The sequence below is a fragment of the Psittacula echo genome, assembly GCF_963264785.1.
Source record: "Psittacula echo genome assembly, chromosome: 3".
NCBI classification, from domain to species: domain Eukaryota; kingdom Metazoa; phylum Chordata; class Aves; order Psittaciformes; family Psittacidae; genus Psittacula; species Psittacula echo.
This window is the reverse complement of record NC_137736.1, coordinates 18628204-18651038: the sequence shown is the minus strand read 5'-3', so window position 1 is coordinate 18651038 and position 22835 is coordinate 18628204. Positions and strand designations below refer to the sequence as shown.

Here is a 22835-nt window from a genome sequence, read left to right as displayed (position 1 = left end):
TAGCCAGCTCTAGGCCTATGGACAATTCCACTTCCTTATTTTGCTTTCATAGGAAGTTTAGAGGTTTTAAATATAGTGTGTGTGTATACATGTGTCCACTGTGGCCAGGACCATTTTATTTCACCGCCACATCCATCTTTTTAAAAGTGATCTTCCTCAGCTGTATTTCTTGTTGGTTGTGCCCTTCCTCCAAAAATACTTCCACCCCCTTCCAGCATCATGGTGGCATGAAAATTTAACACCCCACAACTTGGCTGTCTGTCGTTAACAGCCAGAATATCTCCTTCTCAATTAAAATTATATCATCATAAATGGGTTGGGTTAGAATCATAGAATCGGTTCGGTTGGAAAGGACCTTAAGATCATCTAGTTCCAGCCCTCCTGCCACAGGCAAGGACACTGTCCACTACACCAGGTTGCTCAAAACTGTATCTTAATCTAAAATTACAGTAATTAGTTGCATCAGTGCCTATGCTGAAAGTGGAATCCCCAGGGAAATTCCGAATTGGAACAGTCTACATTCATTTCCCAAGGCATACATTAGTTAAACTCAGGGAGGACGGATGATCGCAGTGGACATTTCCCGGAGTTCACTAGTGAAGTTGTAAACCGGGACGGGGCAGGAGCGAGGGGCTTGAAGTAGTTGCAGAGAAACGTGCCGGTGTGCCGCCAAGCCGAGGCAAGCTCCGGCCACCCCCCGGCAATCGCAACGAGCCTTTGCTCGGGGAAGCACGCTAGGGAAGCAGTTTCGGGAACCCGCCCCCCGCCCGGCTGAGCCCCGCCGCCGCGCTGTCCCCGCCTGCCGCGGCGCTCGGACAGCGGCGGGGCCGGCCTTGACAAGTGCCCCCCCACCCCGTCGCTGCAGGGGGCGGCAGCAGGGGAGGAGCGGAGGCACACGGCACGACCGCTCGCCGCCAGCCCGGCCGGCTCTGAGGGGAGGTGGCTGCGGGCGCGCCGCCGGGGCCGCCCCCTGGGCCTCTCCCACCGCCCCTCGGCATGGTCGTACCCGCCCTGGTGCGCCCCCGCTCCGCGCTTGCTTGCCGTCCGCCCGTCCGGTCGCCCGCGCCGCTCGGGCCAGCGGGAAGATGGATGGCCACGTCCTGGGCTGGATCGTCCTCCTGTGGCTCGCAGGTAGGGCCGGGGGCTGCCGGCCGCCCGTGTGCGGTGGCCCCGACGTGCCTTGTGCCGTGCCTTGGCCGGCGGACTCTCCGTCTTTCTTTAGGACGAGAACGGGAGGTTTGGGAAGGTGCCGCGGCAGATTGTGGAGGGAGCCGGCCGGGAGGGCTTTTCGGGGGCATCCCGCCGTGCAGTTTGCGGGCACTTCGCGGAGAGCGCTGGATTCGCTGGGGCTGGGGGGGCAGCCGGCGCCTCGTTCCCAGGCGGAGGAGGACGGGTCCGCGGGGCATCGGCGCTGCTGCCCGTGGGGGGTGGTTGGGCCAGTGTTTACCGCGGCGCTAAGGGAGAGCGGAACGCTCTGTGGCTGGGAAGGTGAGAGCCAGCCCGGGAAGGCAGCAGGAGAGCAGGGGGAGGCTGGAGCGTCCTTGGCTGCGGTGCAGGGGGGATGGCGACAGCCCTCGTCTCCCACGCCGGGCCGGGAACAATTGCAGGAACTTTTCCTTTCCCGGTGTTTTGGACGCACACTGCGTCTGACACAGGTGTGAGAGGAGGGGGTGGCGGGAGGGGGTGTGCAGAATCCGGCTGTGCCAGCGATGGTGTAGTGTGCACAGCATAGGCCTTTGAGCGCAGGACTGGACTGCCGCTCGATAGCGCAGCTTGCCGGCCACCTCCTGCCCAGCTTGCTCCCAAAGAGGTCGGGCAAGCGTTTCCTAAGCAAGGAGGAGGGGAGAGGGAACAAGCTGGAAAGGGGCTGGATCTAGAAACTGGATAACAAGGAAAAGGGAGGGTAGGGTTTATGGCAGAGTAAGAGCGGCAGGGCAGGCGGGAATCAGAGAGAAACAGGATTTGCTCACTCCTGTGAGCTAGTGCAGCATCCAGGAGCAGGAAGCTTTAGGAAAAGCTGCAGCAGGCTGGTTTTAGGCAGGCAGGTTACAGACTGAAAGAAGCAGTAGACACACTTGGATTAAGTGGCATTTATTTCCACCACCGCCAGTGTATCCCACAAAACGAAAACCAACCAAACAAAAAAACCCCAGCAAACAAAACCCTCAGCCTTTTCCCTCTTCCTATTCATATTTAGGATTCACAAGCAGTAAATTTGGCTTTTAGTCATAACACCTCTCTCCCACCGCCCACCTACCACTTTCCTTGCGTTTGCACTCTGAGTCATCTTCAACACCACTGCCCGCCTACTGCACCCTTCCAGGGTCTCATGGCCTCATCTGGGGCTTTGGCAGCTCCCAGCTCATTCTCCTTCCTTGCCTCTCTCCCTGCCTCCCTCCCTGCCTTTTGGCTGCTTCCAAACGTATCCCACTTCACTTAGTTGATCTGTAGTCCAACCCATCCACAGCTACCACTCTTTTTCTACTAGCCATAGTGGTATGCTGATAAATAACATAGGGGGACTGGTAGGAGGAGTACAGGGTCAAGATAAACTTGACATTACATTCCTCCCCCTTTTTAACGAGCTTCATTATCTGGACATGTCTGGCTAGATCAGGACTTTTACATCAAGCTGAAAGGCTGCGCTGTTGACACCTTTCTACCTCCATTAAAAGTAGTTAATGATTACTGGCAGCTACCGCTGTTTGGAGCATGCAGAGAGGGGTACCGCTGCAGTAGGAAAACCTTCCAGTTTCCTCTAGTCCTGAGCTTGGAGACAGATGTGCCTGGTGCTGGTGCTGTCAGCCGCAGGCAGGCAAAGGCTTCTGGAAGGCAACAGGTTAGCTGCAGCCGTGTGCTGAGAGATGGAGGCAGCCAATATGTGCTTGCTGCCCTCCAGCCTCTTGCCGCTGCCGCCCAGCGATGGAGCCCGCGCTGCTGTCCTCTTCCGTTGCTGGGAGAAAGCAAACAAGTAAAGGTGTGTGTGTGAGTGTGAGCATCTTTGTGTGTGCACAGAAAAGGGAGAGAGGCAAGCAAACATGGATTCAAGGTTTTCCTCTCCACAGTGGCTGTGTGAAGAAGTGAAAGGTCTGCAGCAAGGTAAAGAGCCCTAATCCAGCCCGAGTGGTACACTCCACTCTGGGAAAGAGAAGTGGGGGTTGGGAAGTGCAGGGGCCAGGCTAAAACACAGAGTAGAAAATGGGGAGGAAGCAGGGAAACAAAAGGCAGCGCGAAAGAGGCTCTCGCCCCCTTCTCTCCCCTCCTCCCTCCTTGAGGTGGACTGAGAAATGTCTAACAAGCACTCATAGTTCCTTTCCTCCCAGCATGAATTCTTCTCAGTTCTTGGTTTGTCTTTAATTTTTGTCTCCTGCATTTATCTTTCGTTCGGTTGTGTGCATTGTGACTTCTTACTGGAATTTCAAAAAATTCTGTGTGAGTTACAGTGGTTTTGGTTTGGCTTCTCATCCTCCTGCCCTGCTTTCCCACATGCCTAAAGCTGGTGCTTGAGTAACAACAGCAAAGGGATGGTCACCCTTTATTCCTTCCTGTGGAGTGACACAGGTTTAAGTATGTGTGGGACTGTGTTCTCATTCTAGAAAAAGAAGGTACAATTTGCCAAGTATCCTTAAGCTCCTGTATAAAGCTGGTTCCTGTAAATCACCAACTGCATCTTGATTTTGGAATGAATCCTCCCCTCGTATTTACCATTATTCATATGAATGCTGCAATTCCTAATGCATTTAAAACTAGAGAGAAGTGAGGACTCCAGTTTTACCTACAGAACAAGCAGAGCACATTTTTTTTTTCTGGTTCATGACTCAGGATAAGCTTGGAAAGATGACCCTTAGAAGACTGTCCACATTAAAATGTGATCTTCTCTTCCTGTTAAGCAGTTTTTCATCAATGCAATGGTATACTACAAAGGTGGGTAGATTTACCTTTGCTTTCCCAGCCACAGTTTAGGAAAGCAGGCAGAAGGGGCATGCTGAGCACAGTTGTGCTTTGCTGTTTCCTGGCCAGCAGAACAGACTCCTTGGGAAGACAGGGAAACGGATGGACTGTTTTATCTGCCTTGAGTTAAAGTGTTCATTTGACTTCCTTGACTGGCTGCACACAGCATGTAACTGGGAAGAAATCTCATACTTTTTTTACTTTTTATTCATTTGAGATCACCTTGAGCAGGACTGCCAGCAGTGGAAGTCCCAGTGCTATCCTGAAGACAGGCTTGGTACTACAAGGCTTGGAGAGACTCTTCCGATTTCTTTCTCAGTAGTGGTGACCAGTTGCTGAGTGATAGTTTTGGGAGTGATTTCTGGGATGCTGAACCAAGTTTGAAACTAGGAGTCACTTGACAATTCTAACAGCTTTTCAGACAAGGTGGATTTGATCTGACGGCCAAAGCTGAGATAATTCACCTGAAAGCATCCAGGGTGACTTTTGTGAATGTGTGAAAGGGGCAGGTGGTTAAAGAGTATAATGAGTGCAGGAAAGCTGGTGTAGGGGCCCCAGTACCTAGGAAAGCCTGTGGAATGTCCTGATCTCTTGGGGAAGCCCTTACACAGTTTATGACATTTCAGGGCTGTGTACTTCCTTGTAGAAGTCAGCAGCATGGAGGACAGCATCACAGAGAATGGGGAGAGCAAGAAAAGCTTGCTGCAGTCAGTTCAAAGAATCTGGGCCATGTCCTACGTGGAGTGTTCTGTTTTGAGGTTCTATGCTGTGAGTACTGGGTGTGCAAGGTTGTGCTTTTCTCTGAGTGCTTTGGTTTTTCCCCTTTCCAGGTTAAGCAGGTAGGGAGCTGAAATTTTTGGTTTTGCTATGGAGCTGTAAAAAGCAGTGCCATGCTTTCACCTCAGCTGCTGCTGACCTAGTTAGGCATTGGTTTCTTGCTAGCTAAAAAAGTTGACAATTAGATGCCAGGTTGCTAAGAACACAAGTCTGATAGGAACCAAACCAAGGCATCCAATTAATTTCCCACAAGCCACTCAACATAATCTGATGGTGATAGCTTTCGTTGATAAATTGCATAGATTGGATTTAGTCCAGCATGAGTAGGCAAGAATCCGTACAACACAATCTCAGTGATCCCACTGGCTCTCCAGTCACCTGTTTACACATCTGTTTATCATCTCTTGACTTTTCGAAGTCCAGATCTTCCATTTCCTGATCCACATTTGAAAAGTGTGGATGGTATGCCTGTATTCAGCAATGGGGGAAAGGACAGTTTTAATTTATGCGTAGTAGCCAAGGTGCAAAAAACAAAGATACAGCATCTCCTAGCTCAACAGTTTTTGTTTGGGGAAGTGATACAAACAACCCTAGGAGCACTACCTCTTACCAATGAATGTATGCTTTTCTGCCAAAGCCGTTAGGTATAGTCTAGGGATAGTTTTCCAGAGGTGTGTGGCTGAGGGCACAAGGACTTCCATTCTTTGTGCACAACTGCCACTCCTATCAAGAAAGTTGCATAAAATTGGGGTGTGTAATTTTTGTGGTTTCACAGCATCAGCTTTAGTGCCTTAGGCAAGTGATAGAATGGGCCAAGTAATAGCAAAGAAAGAGATAGGATGTATCAACAGATATGGACACCCGTGCTGACCTGAAGAATAATGTGTGCTGCCTTCTCTTGGACTCAAACCTTACATGCTAGAAGGATGCAGTCTGAGACTTGTTACAGTGTTTGACCTTGCCATTATTTACAGGGAGTAGTGCTTCTGATCAACTGTATTCTAACTACATCATCTTTAAAGGTTCCTTCCACCCCAAACCATTCCATGATTCTTGATTCTATTGAAAAAGGCTAACTGAAGGTTTTGAAGCTCAATCTTCCTAGGATTCAGCTAGCTTCAGGGAGGCTTCTGCAGAGGGCAACTGAAAAGCAAGAGCCTAAGTTATCACCTCTCAGTTGCCTTCTCTCTTTTGCTTGTGGAAGGCGCTTATGAAGATCATGTTCACAAGGCTCAAATGTGCCCGTACCAATATCCCCTCTATAATCACTTCCTGGAATTCTCTTTAATCACTAGTAGAATGTATTAGTGATAGCTTGTGTGTAATGTTGATTGCATAGTTTGAATGCATAATTTAAGGACAGTTCAGGAAAAGAATCAGAGAAAGGAGACAAATATACCTTGCCAATGAGAAACAGACAAACCCCATGTAATTATGTTTCTGAAGCGTGGTTATTTTTAAGCTCTTTCTCTGGGAGTGTATGCACATGCACAGATACACAAATCGGTGGATCCTTTTATTCTTTGAGAGGAAGTATATCTGTTGTTTTTAAAATGCACTTGATTAATATTTGCAGACCTTTCCCTGGGGATTTAGGAGAACAGAAAAAAGGTAATCAAAATTGTCATGCATTCATGAGACTACTCTCATGATTAGAGTTAGATTTTTCTTGTGAAACTTCAAACATCATGGAATTCACAATGAACAGGTTGCTTCTCTGGAGTGCAGGAAGTACATTTCCATGATGCTTTTGAAATAAGGGCTTATCTTGCTCTGGCTCCATTAGTCAAAACAGCACAGCACAATTCAGTTTCTTTTTAGTCCTTCTTGTATTAAACTAGACAAAGAGGTACCATGGTTGTAAATCCACCATCTTGTCTTCAGGCAGCTGAATATCCTGGTGGCCCTTTTGATGGATGCTGTTGCAGCAATGACGTACTACATGAGTCGATTCTGACAAATTTTTTTTGACAGAGGAAGTAACAGGTGTATAATTTCCCAGTTCAGCCATAATTATATATAATTTGACTTAAATAGCGTTTCCACTGCTCCAGTCTCTCAATCTGAGGCACTGTGCTGCTCCTAAAATACTACATCTGGAAAGAATCTGAAAATAATACTTCAAATGTTAATAAAGAGCTTGGGATAGAATATAGAAGATGCCAGATAATTCACTGCACATTTCCCAAATGATTTTGGGTAGAAAAAGAGTTTCTGTGTTTTCCCAACTGCTTTGCTTTTCTTGAAATAGATATTCACGTGGGGGTGGGTGGGGAAAGTTAGATGAGAATTTGCTAAAGCTCAGCTAATCATTTAGTAAAGCAGTCCCTGGCTTGCCAAACTCATAAATCTCATTAAGATGGAAGGAGGGCTGTGGTGCATAGTTAGCTGAAAGCACTGTGTTTAGTAAGCAGCATACTTTGTTCACAAGGGAAAGATTTAAATATTCACTGTGTCACTCTTTTGTCCCTGAAGCTGCAGTAACGTGATGAGTCACTTGATCAGCTCACATCACAAGCTGGCTTTGGCCACAGACTGCATGGGATCAGGCATGGAGTTGCCAGATGCAGGTCTCACCTGGACCCATTTGTTTTTCAAGGTGCTCGTCATGTGTCTTGCATTCAGATACAACCTGGGAAGCACAGGTCTCTGGAGAGGAGAGAATAAGACAACATCAGTACTTGGTTCACCTTGGGAAGCAAGTGGTGACATTTTCTTAGTGCCGTGTAGCCCCCATGTTTCTGCACCTCTAGTCCCTGGGAAAAGGAGTTATCTCTACGTGTTCCTCGTGAAAGTGGAGGAGCTGCCTAATGCTCCTGTGGGAGCATCTTGTTGGGACCTCAGCTGTGTTTTGTGGTACTCTGGAGAATGCCCACACTTCATGGTGTTTGGATTTGGGTCCAGGCACTTCTGGCAGAAGTAATGCCATCTCTTGTGCAGCTTTCGCACGGCATAAGTACGATGTGCGTAGTGTAATGCATCCCCGTGCAAACGCCATAGCACCCTTCTGCACTGTAAGCCTTCACACAGCAGTCCCCAGGGTCAAATCCTGCCTAGATCGCCAAGTCTTTGTTAGTATCAGTGACTGTCTTGCCTCTCTGAAGTGTGCTTTCCACTAGGTTCTTTCCATACTGTGTTTTTATCCCCTGACTTCATTGTGATTTATGGTTTGGACACTGATAATTTGTTGAAATAAATATTCATTCTTGGTCCAGCCTCTTAACTTTCCTTTGATTTTGACTTCTGATCATGAATCTCTTTCTTGCTTTTGCTTTTCAGGTCTGTGGCTGTCTCCAACTTGATCTTGTCCCTTCATGCTGGCTGTTATACCATTGATACATTTATTGCTCTTTCTCTGCTTTAAGCTCCAGTGCTTGAGTCTACACCTTTTTTTTTTTTTTTCTTTTTCCCATCCCAAATATATCTCCTGTCATATCATTTTCTTTTGCCAACTTCCATCTCCTTTTCATCCGTGCTTTCTGGAGCGGGTGGTTTATTTTTGCTGACTCTATTTCCTCTTCTCTCTACATCACTTCTTAATCTGCAGCCTGGCTCCAGCCCTTCAGAGACAGCCCCTCCAGAGCCCTTCTTCAGCTTCTTCCAGCTGAACATAAGCTTCTTGGTTAAACATGACATTCCATGATTGTCGCCCTGCCTATCCTTCTGCTTCCTATACTTAACCTGATACTTACTCTTCTTTCTCTGCTTTTGCCCTTCTCTGCTACTGCTTCCCAACATCAGGAAGCTTTTCTTTGTCCTGTCTTCTGATTCCTCCCTTAGCTTCCCCTAAAATCCATCAGTCTCTCTTCATGTTGTGTGAACACATTCTTCTGCTTCATTCTCTCGAATGTTTCCTTGTGTCTTGTCCCCTTTTTCACTGTGCGCTGCTCTGGGCCTTGGGGTGTGTGGTAATTGCATGTAGGGAGCTGCCATCATCATTTTCTGTACTGAAACTGGATCCCGTTTCTCCTATGAGCCTCCACCATCAGGTACTGCTGCCCCTCAGCTGCAGAAAATGCCTCTGGTTACAAACTTCCTCTTAGTTGCTCTCTCCTTGCCCCTGGGCTGGGCTGTTTCACAGGCCTGCACATCCCTGCTTGGGGAAGTGTCAGGATGTATTCCAGCATGTGTAAGTGCTCTCAGTCATTGTTGTGCAGCACAAGGAGGAGGGAAGCAATGCAGGGCATGCATGCGAGGTTTTGGCCGTTCCTCTGTGGGAGAATGAAGTACCTCATTCTCCCGAGAGCTCTATGCTGGCCTTGCTCTTGGCTTTTCCCTAAGCTACCCAAGAATGTAGGAGCATTCCCATGCATCTTCTCCAAGGCTTGAATATGTTAGCTCTGGGCAGCAGCTGTCCTGTAGCTGGTAAAGATTGGGTGTTGAGATCCATCTCCTCCTTGGGAATGTGAAAAACTTCAGTGTTTGGGCCATTTTTCTCCGCATCTCCCACATGGAGCAGTTTCTCTCAGTGCTATATGCCAGACCTGGCAGGAGCTGTGCAATTCTGGATCCACTCCTTCATGCACCTCTAGAGTTCGGCAGAGCCAACACCACCAGCTGGGCACCACTGCACCACGGGCCAGGAACTGCATGCTGCCTGACTTTCAGAGAGGAGCTGTGATGCAACCAGAATTGTGAGGGAGGTGACTTATTCTGCATTGGGATTGCTGTGAACTCAGGATCTGGCCCCTTGGCAGACCTGCTGTAGAAGCAGAGTGTGGCCATCCCTAAAATACCTCTTCCTTGTCTGTGTACCTGCCACAGAAGCCATGAGTCGTCATGCCACTGTGCTAGCGTATCTACAGCGCATAAGGATATTTACATTTGAGTGTTTAGCCCCATTGTGCTGTATTTTTCCCTGTGGCTGTAGCTATGAAAAAAGCAAACTTCTGCTGCCAACACCCATGCTTATGTACCTTGAGGAGTTTTTGCACCCTAGCACCTGAAACAGATGGATAGTTTAATTTTATGTACATGGGGAAAATGGTGCTATGATAAAATGCAGTAGCTTCCTCTTCAGGTAATGCCAAGGCATATGACACTCATGCTTTTGTCTTTTAGCTGAAGTGGAAGGCTTGCAGGTTACCATGCCTGAGAAGAAGAAGGTGGCCATGTTGTTTCAGCCTGCTCTGCTTCGCTGCCATTTCTCCACTTCTTCTACCCAACCAGCTGTTGTGCAGTGGAGGTTCAAATCTTACTGCCAGGACCGAGTGGGAGAAGCTTTGGGAATGGCGACTTCTGGTTTACAAACGATGAGCAAGAGGAACCTGGACTGGGATCCCTACTTGGACTGTGTGGACAGCAGGAGGACAGTCCGAGTTGTGGCCTCCAAACAAGGATCTGCTGTCACTATAGGGGACTTCTATAAGGAAAGAGACATCAGCATTGTCCACGGTAACTCTTCCACCCCAATGATGCTTGATGGGAGTTAGAATGGACCCTTGGCAATTTGGGATACTGGAAGCTGGCAGTAAAATTGTTCAGTTCACTCCCTTAGAAAAGCTTGCTGGATGTCAGACGTTTAGGATTTAGCCAACCAACCCTAGACCCAAAGTTCATTTCCTTTGGTGCATCCCTTCATCTGACTTCATGTTGCTCTCCAGCCCTCACACAGTATTCTTTTCCCTTTGAAGAACAGGTTTTTATTTCTGGCTTCTGCATATTGCTCTCTACATAGATTTTCCTTAACAAAGGGGGACCAGCAAGAAAGGTATAGATTCAGTCTCCATGCGCTAGGTTTCTCTTCCTTGCAAATTTCACTGATTTTTTTAACCAGTTCCTAAATAACAAGGTTATTCTACATCTCATATTTGCTTAACTCTGGACTTCACTAGCTCATGCTGTCATGAACTTAAACCCATACAGCCTTCGGCAGTGTGAAAGGAAGAGTTTTTCATGGGGTGAAGTTGGGTTGGGTGGACATGTGGGGTGCAGGGTCCTTTAAACATTTGGTCTCAAAGGATGTGCAGGAAACCATGTCCCTCAAAAGCACAAGGCTTCTGCTTGGCTCAGGAGACCACCAAGCCAAAAGTAGAGGCTCCCTTATGTGCAGAGCATATGATCAGCCTCAGCAAGTGAGAGTGTTTTCCTTTGTCTCCATGTAACCTCTTCAGCAGATGACTGAAGTGCTGTGGAGGAGATATTGTCTAAGCACTTCTTGCATGGCAAGAATACTGTTGGACCCCAAGCTCAAGTGTCAGGAAGGACAGAGAGTGACACTAGTTATCCCTTATGCTCTTTGGACTTGCAGAGTGGGCTGTCTCTTGTGCCGTTACCTGCCTTCCCGCTTTCAGCCACAGAGTCTGGAGCCTGTTGTTTTTTTTCCTGAGTACTGTGATATTCTGGATAAAGTTAACCCCCCTTCTTAGTAAGGAAATGAAACGGATTTGGGACACAGAGACAGACCTGGTGCTTTCAACACTTCACTCTTCCCATAGGTGTTGGAAAGAAAGCCTGACTTTTCTTTTTTGCCTTTCAGATGCAGACCTTCAGATTGGGAAGCTGATGTGGGGAGACAGTGGGCTCTATTACTGCCTTATTATCACACCGGATGATGTGGAGGGCAAGAATGAAGAATCGGTGGAGCTGCTTGTGCTTGGTAAGCCTTCTTGTCAGGTTGGTTTTTCAGCACATAGGTGATATATCTTTCCTTCTGCACTCTTGCTCTCTTTACATATCTGTGCACCATATTACTCTGGGTGTAAGATCTCTGTAAAACAGTACTTTCACCATTGCCTTGCACCCTGTGCAGTCATTCACACCTAGGGTGGCAAATGCTACCAAACCAGAATAGTAATGTTTACACCCACATTGCTCACACATTACACCGGCATAAATGACTACAGCAAAGTGCAGGGCTGTGGAAAATCAGAACCCTTGTTCTTAAGGCATAAAACAATAAACTTGCAGCAAAGTGAACATTTGAGTCAGAGTCTCTTAAAAATAGACACCCAAAAGATATCAAATTGTATGCTTTTTGCAGTCTTTTAACATTTCCGTTGCCCACTCTGCTGACCTGTGAGGATGTCAAGAAGCACTGTGTTTTATCTGCTTGAGTGTGTCAATTTGGGAGTTCTTTGTCTCTCCGTAATTATACTTGTTCAATTAGAGGTGTAGTTTCATAGCCACCTTAATAAGGTCTAAGCTGGTGCTGCCACTAAAAGGACCTGTTCTCCCTGCAGCATGCTTGGCTCCGTTTCTGTTAAGCTCCCTTGAGCAGTATGGTGAGCAGGATCAGTTTCTTTCAGGTTTGCAGGGTTAGCTTTCAGTGATAGCTTGCACAGTTCATCTCACTGTAAAGATCAGAAAAGCATCCATTCCCACTAGGGCAGAAAAGAGGAGTGGAATGGGCCTTTCAGGGACATTGGTTGACACTACCATGAGCCAGCTTTAGTACTTTGCCCCTAGACTGCCCCAGGAGAGTAAGATGAGTTTTTCCCAACTTACCCTAAGTCCTGCTGACACCAGCATTTGTTTGGATGGTTCTTGGGTCTACAGATTCTGTCCATCTGTGAAGGAAAAAGCTTGGGTCTGTAGTGTGTAGGTGATACATAAAGGCATACTACAGAACATGTCTGTCAAGCGCCCTTACTCTCCTGGCTAGGGTCAGAGTTTAATTGGCATTTATGCTTGGAGCTGTAGTTGTCATCTCAAAGTAAACCAGATGGAATGGGTGAGTGACTATGACAGTACCGTCATCACCCCTTATTCTTTCAGATGTCAGTCAAGCTGTGGACAATTGGAGAATGGGTCCCTCCAGAAAAGTGTCACAACCCTGTCTAAATCCACGGTGTGACTGTGAATCATATGCTAGCTAATAACAGCCCCCAAGACTGAACTGTGTTAGTTCAGGTGAGGTTCTGTCTGCCAGGTGGCAGTTGTAGCTGTTCCATAGCATCTCCAGAGGAGCTGTCTGTGATGGCTGCTGAATTTTGTCCCTTCTTCACCTTCCTGTACAGGATTTGGTGTCTTTCTCTTCTGTATGTCTGCAACTCTGCTCAGATACCAGTGATGAAACAATGCCATGGTAACAGGAAGAATCTGTTTTTCAGTGTGTACAGAATACTATGTGGGGGGAAAATAATGACATCGTCTCCTCTCCTTGATGATGTCACTGGCCCCAGTTTGCTGTAGTTACAGTGGGGGAAACATGTAGCTTAGGCTGTAGCTTGACCACATCTGCTTTTCTGTTCAGCTTGTGGGTCTGACCCTGTGCTTCGTGCAGCACTCTGCCAAGTTTGGCAGCAGCGTGAAAGCATACTTTGTTCTGCCTCATGTTGCTTGGTGCAGCTTGTGTGTCTTTTCCTGGGTAGTGTGTATGGAGGCAACATTCCAGCTCTCAGAGTGATTCCAGGTTACCTACCCATTCTCATCCCTTCCTTCATCCCTCCCTTCCTGTTCCCACCTTGATCTTTCCCATTTCCCTTTTCCATTTGCTCTTATTTTTTTCTTTCTTTTCATTTACCTCTCCCCATTGATGGCTAATGGAGGAAGCAGCCAGTGGTGAAAATACCATTTCTTAACATTCTGGCATCTTCTGGGACATTTTTTATTCCATCCAACTGCTTTGAGGGAGGCAGTGAGTACAAATGAAGATTGGAGCAATTCCACAGTCCTAAGGGACATGTGATAAAAGGGTTTTGTTTGATGTTTTGCTGTTTGCTGCTCTTTGGGTGAACCCAAACTCCCTGTTTGAGCAGTTGGAGATGTGGAAGGATAGTGTCTGCAAGATACACTGCAAGATACGACTACAAGGCCCACAGCACATTGCTGTTTGTTCCCTGCTGACAGTGGTCTTTTGAATATAATTGACCTTGCTTGTTTTGGAGCTACTGCATGACTTAAGCATAGATTAGAACATTGAATAGAGCAGAGGTTCATGCTATCAGTGGGGGAAGACAGGAAAATCAGAACAGAAAAGGAAATAGGAAAGCATCCCTTGTGGTTTCATATTAATGCCAAGTTGAAAGGTATGTTTAGGTTAGACAAGATCCTGCTGGACAGGGCAGTTTAGTATCATGTATTAGAAACCTTGAAAGGTCTGAGAAGCAAAAATGGTAGATACCTAATACCATCAACAAATTAGTGGAAATTTGCTTATCTAGAAGTGGAGGATCCTGCTTTTTACAGTGAATTACACTGTTAAAATTGATCAAAAGTCGCTTTATTCACAACTTGAGGCAAAATCTAAAACACAAAAAAATTACAGTATTCTTTTTCTCTGAGGGAAGCAATCACAGAGATTTCCACTGCAGTCTTTTAGTGTCCTTCACTTAAGTTGGCCTGGGTCACGATGGGATTGCATGTTGAATTTTGTTACCTGGATATGTGATGTTGACACACAAAGCCGTTGGACAACATCAGAGAATCCCATGTGCTGTCTTCATTTCAGGCCTATTTCAGAGAAGCATATAAGCATTTATTTATATCCATTTGTGCACAGCAAGGCTGATAGGATTTATAAGGCATAGCTGATATTAAGCATGTGCTTATGTGTTTTGCTGAAAAGACGATTCAGTAGGTTTTGCTTAGTCAGGGATTTTAACCCTCTCTAGTGGAATCAGTGAAGGCAAGGGAAGAGGGGTGGTAACCTCTGTGCCTCAGAAGCACAGAAGGAGGCTGACTGGTAGTGAGCCTCCTGCAGAGTAAGGAAAAAAATTAAACTAAAAACTGTTATCACACTTTTATAAAATATTTGTATTTTGGTGGTATTTGGAATCTCCAAACAGGGTCTAGCATGACTGATAAGAACTCTGCTTCTGCTGCAGCAGGACTAGACTAGTACGCCGCTCAACAATTCCACAGCAAGAGTCAGGTGATGCTCTCTGCATTTGTGTGTTCTACTAGAAATGCAGAACCCTTTACTGACATTACAGCTGGGCCAGTGAATCCATTTGAAACTTTATTAATTTTTATTTTTTAAAACTTAATTAATTGAATCAAAAAGGCTGAATCTTATTTTTAAGGAAGTCTACATTTCCATCTTAGTAGCTAGCAGCTGTGTGTCCTGCTTCTTGAAACACAGTGCTATTAATCAAATTGTTTTCACAGCCCCTGTGTTACTGCTTTTTATCTGAGAATGTCAGTGAGCTTCAGTAAAGTTGTTCATTGCAGCCTTTGTTGAAGGGAACTGCAAGCGTACCAGTGCAGTGGATGCTGGGTGCCTGGAATAACCTCAGAATCAGAAGTACAGGTCAGTGGATACCTCATCCTGGCTTCATGTGACACAGCTCACATCAGGAAGCAGACTATCTTACTTGCATGGGATTGTATATAACTCAGTAAGCCTTCCTGAGGGCCAGAATGTACTAATCAGGTGAGGGTCCTGTGAAACAGCTATACTGCTCCTTCGCAAGCTGGTACAGCTACGGAGCAGTGGCTGTTAGGTAGGCACAGCTGACTATCCTGAAATGCATAGGTCTGTGCAGGGTTGGCATTATGAGATTCTACACAGCTTAGACATGCTTCATGAAACAGGCTTCATTCCCAAGGACACGTCAAATTCCTGGAAGAGGCAGGAAACTGATCTGTTAATCCCAGTTGTTGGTTTGATACTTTGGTTAGGGATCCATGTGCTTTGCTAGATGGCTATTGCCTGCTTGTTTTTTCCATCCAATTTGACAGCTAATACTAACATAAATTATATATTAGTGAAATATTATTTGATAATCTTTTAGAAGCTTCAGCTTCTGCCTTTGTTAGGCTTTAAATAACAGCAGTTAGCACTTGAGGCTTTTGTTAATTTCTGGAGTCAGCTAGCACTTAACCTTGGTAAACCCGCATCTTTGGTAGCTTGTGTTACCAGCTAATATCTACGGAGGCTAAACCCAAAATCTATTAAGTCTAACACCCATAGGTAGGGAAGAATGTAGATACATACACAGCATATTGCACAGTAATTAATGTACTAATAGAGACATGTGTTGGCTTTCAGAGAGGATAAATCTCTAATGGGACGTGTGTGTATGGTGTGCAATGCTAATAAGGCAGTTCTTACTCAGCAAAGTGACTCAATAGCTGGCATAAAAATAGCCAGGTTTGAAGTCTCTTGTGTGCCAGGAGAGCCTGTATTATAAAAGTTGATGTGGTTTTGGAGACGGAAAAGTCCTTGGCAGATTTTTCCCTCACAAGAGGTTGGTTTTAGGATTTTTCTCTGTTTTACTGAAAAGCTGCCAGTAGCATCTGAGCCAGTACTTGGTCACAGCAGTTGGCAGGGATGTCAGTGCTGTTGGCCATGTGTTGGGGATGAGAGGAACAGGTCTCGGCCAGCAAGGTGTGTGTAAGCAACTTCACACTGAGGGCTCTCCAACCTTGAGCTGTGCCTTCGTCACCAAGGTCAGGTAATGCCAGCAAGGGATGGAAGTGGCATGGAAGCCCTCCACTTAAAAATCCAGGAAAGGCTTTTGTGTCCTCCCAGCCCCAAACTGCAATCCTGTCCTCACTGGGCGCCGCTGCCCTGCCCAGGGCCACTGCACTGCTGCCTTTGTAATCCCCCTTGTCCTGGCCCAGCCTATTCCTAGTTATTTATTTCACACCATTTAGGAGTGCTACTTGTTGCCAAGGTTTTTTACCCCCCTTTTCTTGCCGGCAGCAGCCGCATGCTGCTCACAAAGGAGACTGGCATGATTTAAAGACCTCCATTACCAAGGTAGCCATGGCAACAGCCTCCTCGGAGGTCTTTGTTGCCTGCTAAAACTTTGATCTCCAAGATGGGCTGCTGCTGTTTCTCCTTCCAATTGAAGAGAAGGATGGGAAGAAAGGATAAAGTTTACTCCAAGCAGAGGGAGCACAGAGGAACTCATTGCAGAGCCGTGCTCTCCCAATAAATCTCACAGCAGCTTCCGTGAAAAAGTATCTGATTTACAAGGGACACACCTCCTCTGCTGTGCTTTCCAGCCTCCCCTCAGGGCAGCGTCCTGTGCTGGGGCCTCTTGCTGTGGCACAGCTGGCAGTTTTCCGCCACTAAGGAAGAAATAGTTCCCTTTATAGCTGCTGCCTCCTGAGGTCCCAGTGCTGCTGGTATGGCTGTGGAGGCAGCCCTGAGTAGAGAGCCCAATTCAGCAGTTACTCCCATATTAACCCAATATTTATCCCATTTATGCAATTGCCAGTGTTCACCATGTTCCTGTATTTGCCCAGTTGCTGTGTTCCTGACTGCACCTGTGCCATCTTTATGCATGCCATTGTTTCTTTTCAGCTGCACCACTTACATACCCTAATTATTTTTGTGTCTCTTCTCTGCAGACTTTCTGCTAATTGTTTGCTTGACTCCAGGTCCTCCCTTCATCTGCTGCTATTTGCTTCTCACTCTCTCACCCACCCGCCTCCTGTGTATTAATTCCTGTCCTCAGTTGCCTCTTCTGTATCCTTGCACCTCTTGACGGTGCTCTGCACCCCCATAGCTTTTCCTTTTCCGTTCCTCCAGACCTCTGCTGCTGCTCTCTGCCAGGGCAGACTGAGGGCTTGCAGTCTTCCTTGAACTTCAAGGCTGGCCAGGGCCTCGGGTGTGCTTTGGGTGCCCAGTGAGAGGCCACTGTGGATGGGTAAAGCCCCAGAGTGGCATGATAGGAATAGAAATGGGAGCATGTCCCACATCCATGATGGAATGAGGAAAAGCCCCTGGTGCTAACAGAGCTGCCTGGGACAGCTCTGATAAATGGTGCCATTGTCTATTCTGTCTTTCTCCTGGGGGGTGTGACAGCTCTCACAGAGGAAATGTAGCCCTTGCAGGTGGGAGCACAGAGCTGCAGCCTGTGCCCAGCCATGTCTTGGGGTGCCTGCAGTCTTCTTTCTCAGGTGGGCAGGGCCGCTGTGCTGAGGTGGTGAGGTGAGGTGGTCTCTTGACAGGATGTTTTCCTAACTTGTTTTCTCCCACCAAATGCTGTCTAGCCTCAGCCCTCCACCTTAAAGTTTCCTTAAAAAAAATAAAACAACCAAAAGAAAAGTCTGGTGAGCTTAATGCCCATGCAGGGAGCAGCCTGACTATAGAGAGCCACTGGTAGGAGGCTGGCCATGGGCACTGGTGGCGTTTCAGCCATGGCTCCAAGAGGAGGCCTTGCTCACTGAAACCCTGCCCTCTGCCACAGCTTGAGGCACTGTGCAACCCACTATGGTGCCATGCTCTGCTGTACTCCACTGGCTACTGCCTGGCTTTGGGGTGTGCCATACCCATGACGGGCTTGCACAGAGCAGCAGCAACTCTTGTCTCCCCCAGAGCTGCCCTGCCCCTGAACACCTGCTGTGGGCAGACTGGGTGCTTTTTCTCCACTTGTTGCTGGCAGCAGCAGTGGCAGGAAAGTCGCCTTCAATGAGTGTCACTGTTGGGAAGCCTCCTGTTGCTGTGACAACCACAGGGTAGCCGTGGCAGTGTGTGTGCAGCCTGTTGGCTTTACCCACTAAGGATGTGGGGAAGGGTTAGTGAATTAATTGAGGCCAGGATGGAGAGGGGGGAGAGTTGGGGTGTGTTGAAAACTGCTGGGGGCACGCTAGTGCAGGGGCAGGCTTTGTGCTTGCTGGCTGTTGGCTGGGCTAGTCGAGGTGGCAGAGTGCATGCTGAGCCATGGTGGTGTTTACTCTTGCCAAAGGCCCTCCTGGGCTTTGTGCATCCCCTGCAAGTGAGTCTGGGCCCCCCAGTGCTGTGTGAGCCCCTCTGATGGGGCAGGGGGAGCAAATTCCCCAAGCAGATACGCAGCAGAGCTGAGTGAGGCTGCAGAAGCTGGGAAATACTTGACTGCTCTAAGATACCACAGAGGAGCTACTTTGGATGTCTTTGTAATGAGTTACCAAGTTCTCAAGCACTGTTATTTTTGAGGGATGCTTCTTTGCCCTTGAACATGGGGTTCCTAAGATCCAGCACTAGCAAGGGTTGAAGCTTTTTGGGTAAGTTCAAAATAAAGCAGGCACATAATTGGACTTACGAGATAGAGCTTCTGCTCTTTATAGGTGTCACTCCCTTACCTCTCATACCACAAATCCCAGCCTAAATTAGCTATATACCTCCAGCTATTTACCCACTGGCATCTGCCTTCAGGAGAGAGCTGCATGTGAGTTTGTGTGGAGATAATAATGCATCGCGGTCAAGCTGTGTGCCTTATGTCTGCATGAATGTGGTTCATATGTACACTGTTCACATGTACACAGAGGCCTATGAAGAATTGCATGTTTGTTTGTGCATGCTTGGAAAGTAAGGAATGTATTTAATATATGCATGGAATATAATTTAAATCTAGGATTCTCTGACACAAGGCTACATTTGGTGCATGTGTTTGGAGCCCGCTTGTGGCACCTGAGACTTAAGCCACGTGTGTATGTGCCTATATCTTGAGGGCAGAAAGCATACATAAGCATTTTCCCAAGCTGGTTGTGAGCGGTTTGGACACCTGATGTTTCCAGAAAATGGACTGCAAAGAATGTCATGAAACTCTTCATATATGTAGATAAAAATGTAGTAGACTGATGGAAAGAGTTCTCCTTCAAAGTAGTAAATGAGGAGCAATTATCTCAAGGATCACCATTGTATCTTTTGCTAAGGCTTCAGAAGCACTTCATCATGATGGTGTTACTGTGAGTACTGGACAGATTCGATGAGTTGCAATCAGTTGCAGAGCACTCCCTGCATTCAGAGCATGTTTATTGTGGTTCCAGTGGACATCCTTGTGCATTTTTGATCTCTACAGAAGCTCTGCTGAAGCACTGAGTTAAAAAAGGACAGTAGGAATTTGATTATAGTATGCTTCAAGGACAGACTAGATGCCAGAGAGCTTGGGATCCAGTTCATCATTTTGTCTGAGTGCTGCTTAGTGCAGGACCTGGAGGTAGCACTTGACCACTTTTGCACTGGTTTACCCTTAGCTGCTTCTGTTATGTTATACCCACAATGTATGTCTCTCTTAAAAGCGCAGTTCTCCTACCTTTTGCATATCTTTATAAAAGCCTAGCATGATCCTGATGCTATATGTGCTATATATGCACATAGGGCTGTTCTGCTGATACACACCTGAACACTGTGCAGGACATTTGCTGTACGTTAGAAATATCCCAGACATACAGTGCCAAAAGAAACAGGCACCAAGCTGCCTTTGGGCTTGCATTTTGTTTGTGTTCAGTTATAAATTAGGTTTTTTTTTTCTTTCCTTTTGCAAAGCAATTCCACAAATTTCAACATGGATCCTTCCCTGGTTGGTTTGCTTCACTTGTGGCATGGTTTAAGCCAAGCCAGTAACTCAGCACCACGCAGCAGTAAAGCCAAAACACATCATGACACCAGCTACTGGGAAGGGGAAAAATAATTGTTACAGCTGAACCCAGGACAGTTTGAGAGTTAACATTATATCACACAATCTCACCAGGTTGCTTGTGCATCTTGAAATCAGTAGCTCATACTCACAATCATGCTTCAAGACCCCTTTCCTGGAGGTGTTTCTGCAGTTGCAGAGCCCCACGTGGAGAGCATCACCCACAGGTGTTGTATGCATATGGCTGACTTGTCAAGAGCCTTGGGTTAAAGATGTTTCACAGCCATCCAAACTGCATCAGTTCATTTTAAAAGTAAACTAAATCTTTTGGTTTGAGGGCTGTTGTGCATTTCCAGGAGCTTTTTGCATGTGTAGGACGTAACTCCAGGAAGATGTTACTGTGTAATCGTGCTAAGGAGACCTCCCTCTTCTTGTCATTTTGTGCCTAGATCGGAGAAGCTCTGTTCAAGATTCTTTTCCCCCAGCTCTGCTGATAACGATAAAATGCAAGGACACAGAAATGGCAGAAACCAGGCATCAAGCAGGATGACATCTGTGGTTGATAGGATGCACACTTAACAAAGTGCAAGTGGGCTGATGAGGAAGGGGACTGGAGGCTAAGACAGGGGTTGGGGAGTGTGTATTTCTTGCAGTAACCTATCTCCTTGTTCTCCTCCTTCTGTCTTTTCTAGGCAGGACAGGGCTGCTTGCTGATCTCTTGCCCAGTTTTGCTGTGGAGATTATGCCAGGTATTCAGTCATTTCACCCTTCAGTCACCCAGTCCTCTGTCATCTTGTCTGTTTATCCCTCTGCAGCATCTTTATGTGGTGTACATTTCACTCTTACGTGTGTTTTATCTGGGGAGAAAAAGATAAAAGCTTATTGCTTACTGGGAAAGTGTGTTGGGTTTAGATGTGAGGGAGCTGATGCTGGCACTTGGGGGAGGAATGTCCATGCTGGGATCCAACATACAGAGATGGCTGATGTCATGCCAGGATCAGTGCGAGAGCAGAAATGCCAGAGCAGTTGAGGAGAGGTTTTATATCAAGCTCTCTGCTCCCCTGCTAGCACAAGGGTAGTGCTGCTCCAGTCTGCAAGGTCTCGGCAGCCTTGTGTGCCTGTATGGCTTTGTACATGAGCTGCTCCTGTGCAGTGGTACCTTCTGCTTCCCAGATCCTATCCTGCGGGCACTGATGGTGACACACACACTGTGGTGATCCTGCCACAGATGGTGGCACAGGAGGTGTAGAAATAGAGCAACCCATCAGCGGCATAGCCCCTCTTGTGCTGCATGGCCAGAGCATCATCTAGGTAACACTAAGTGGTTGGACCAGCCATGAAAGCTCTGTGGCCATGATAAATCCCTTGCTAGCCAAACTAATGAGAGCCACCAGTTCTGGTACTCTTTGCAGAGGAAACAGTGATTGTGCTTAAAAGGGAAATAATGTCCTTGAAGGGGAAAAGCTGTGAGAACATTTAGCCCTTGAGTCATCAGATCATCCCCTGACAGTGCCCAGAGAGTGCGTCTTTCACAGGTTTGTGCAAAAATGCAACTCCACATAAATGTATGAAGCTATTTTCAAGTCTGTCCCGAGATGCAAATGGAGAGAAAGCAGACACTCACCCATCTCCAGTATAACCCAAAGCTCCCTAGAATTTCAGCATGGCAGGAGAGGGATTGGTCTTTCCAGCATAGGCAGAAGTTGATTATCTGTTGCCTAATACTTCCTTTTTTTTTTCCCCCTCCACTATTTGCAGTTTTATTGAATGGGTATAAAATTCATGCTATTGGCCATGTAGCTTTCTGGTACTCTCACTGCATGGGTATAGACAACAAGAAAGTGGAAAAGGCAGCAGCAAAACAGCGAGGACACTTAGCATTTCAACTTGATCATTATCTGAATCTCAGGGTTACACTGTTGTTTCTGGAGCTGGCTGGATCTCAGTTTTGTGCATGAAGAAGGAGCCAGCAGGCTCTTTTGCTGTTTTCTTAACCTCACCAGAGAAACCAGTGGTCTAATTTCCTGTGAAGCGAAATCCTTCCTGATTCATAGGCCCTTATGAGTGGGACACTTGATTTCAAACATGCACTGCAGTGCTGTGCAAGTATCGTGCAATGCGCAGTGTACGTACTATCCTGACCTTTTGTACTCCTAGAACGTGTTCAGAGAGATCACAGTTACACTTACGATGGATTTGCTGTTTGTGTTTTTTCCTCTGCCAGGCTTTCATCCTTATGGCGTGATTGTGAACTGTTCACTAACAGTTCTGGAGATCTGACGTCTGAGCTTCATTGCATAGCTGTGGCTGGCCACTTCTGTCATGCGATACTATTTCACCACCTTCCTTATATCAGTGATGGTTGTAGAGAACAAGATGAGAACATGACAAAAGAAAAAGCCACCGAGCTGTTGCCCTGCTCAGATTGGTATATATTAGGAAGTGCAGTACAGAATAATATGGCTCGCTATCTTGATTACTATCCCGAGTGTCATTAAATTTATCCTTCCCATAAGCTTAGCAAGCTTAAGGGTAGTTCAGGTTTGGCATTGGATCACTTGCTTTGATGTGCTTCTTGTAGCTTCCACCTACATTACTTGTAGCCTGTTTATGCCCATTTATATAAGACCTTTAATACCTGGTTTTCCTCCTGGTGTTCATCCTCCTAGCATATTAACAGGCATCAGCTACATCTACTCTCAGCCCTCTTTTTAATAGACTAACACAGCAAGCTTTAGCTCTCCTGCTGCCAGGCAGGCTATCAAGTCACTTTATCCTCTCAAATCCCTGCTTTGCATCAGCTCCAACCTGAATTCATCTTTTCTTGTCCAAAGAGCTGTATAATAACATCAGTAACTTCAGATGAAGTTACAT

The 22835-nt window shown here is 46.7% G+C and overlaps 1 protein-coding gene across 1 annotated transcript in view; it reads left to right on the top strand.

Annotated features, from left to right (window-relative positions):
• Positions 1–1085: 1085 nt before the first annotated feature.
• The window catches only part of ILDR2 (immunoglobulin like domain containing receptor 2), a gene marked incomplete at both ends in the record, with an annotated part of 34963 nt that continues 13213 nt past the window's right edge, over positions 1086–22835 (top strand). Inside the window, 4 exons of the mRNA XM_080614233.1 lie at positions 1086–1131; positions 9790–10122; positions 11207–11326; positions 20654–20710. Of these exons, the coding sequence (XP_080470359.1) occupies positions 1086–1131; positions 9790–10122; positions 11207–11326; positions 20654–20710 (556 nt within the window). The remainder of the gene's footprint in view (positions 1132–9789; positions 10123–11206; positions 11327–20653; positions 20711–22835) is intronic.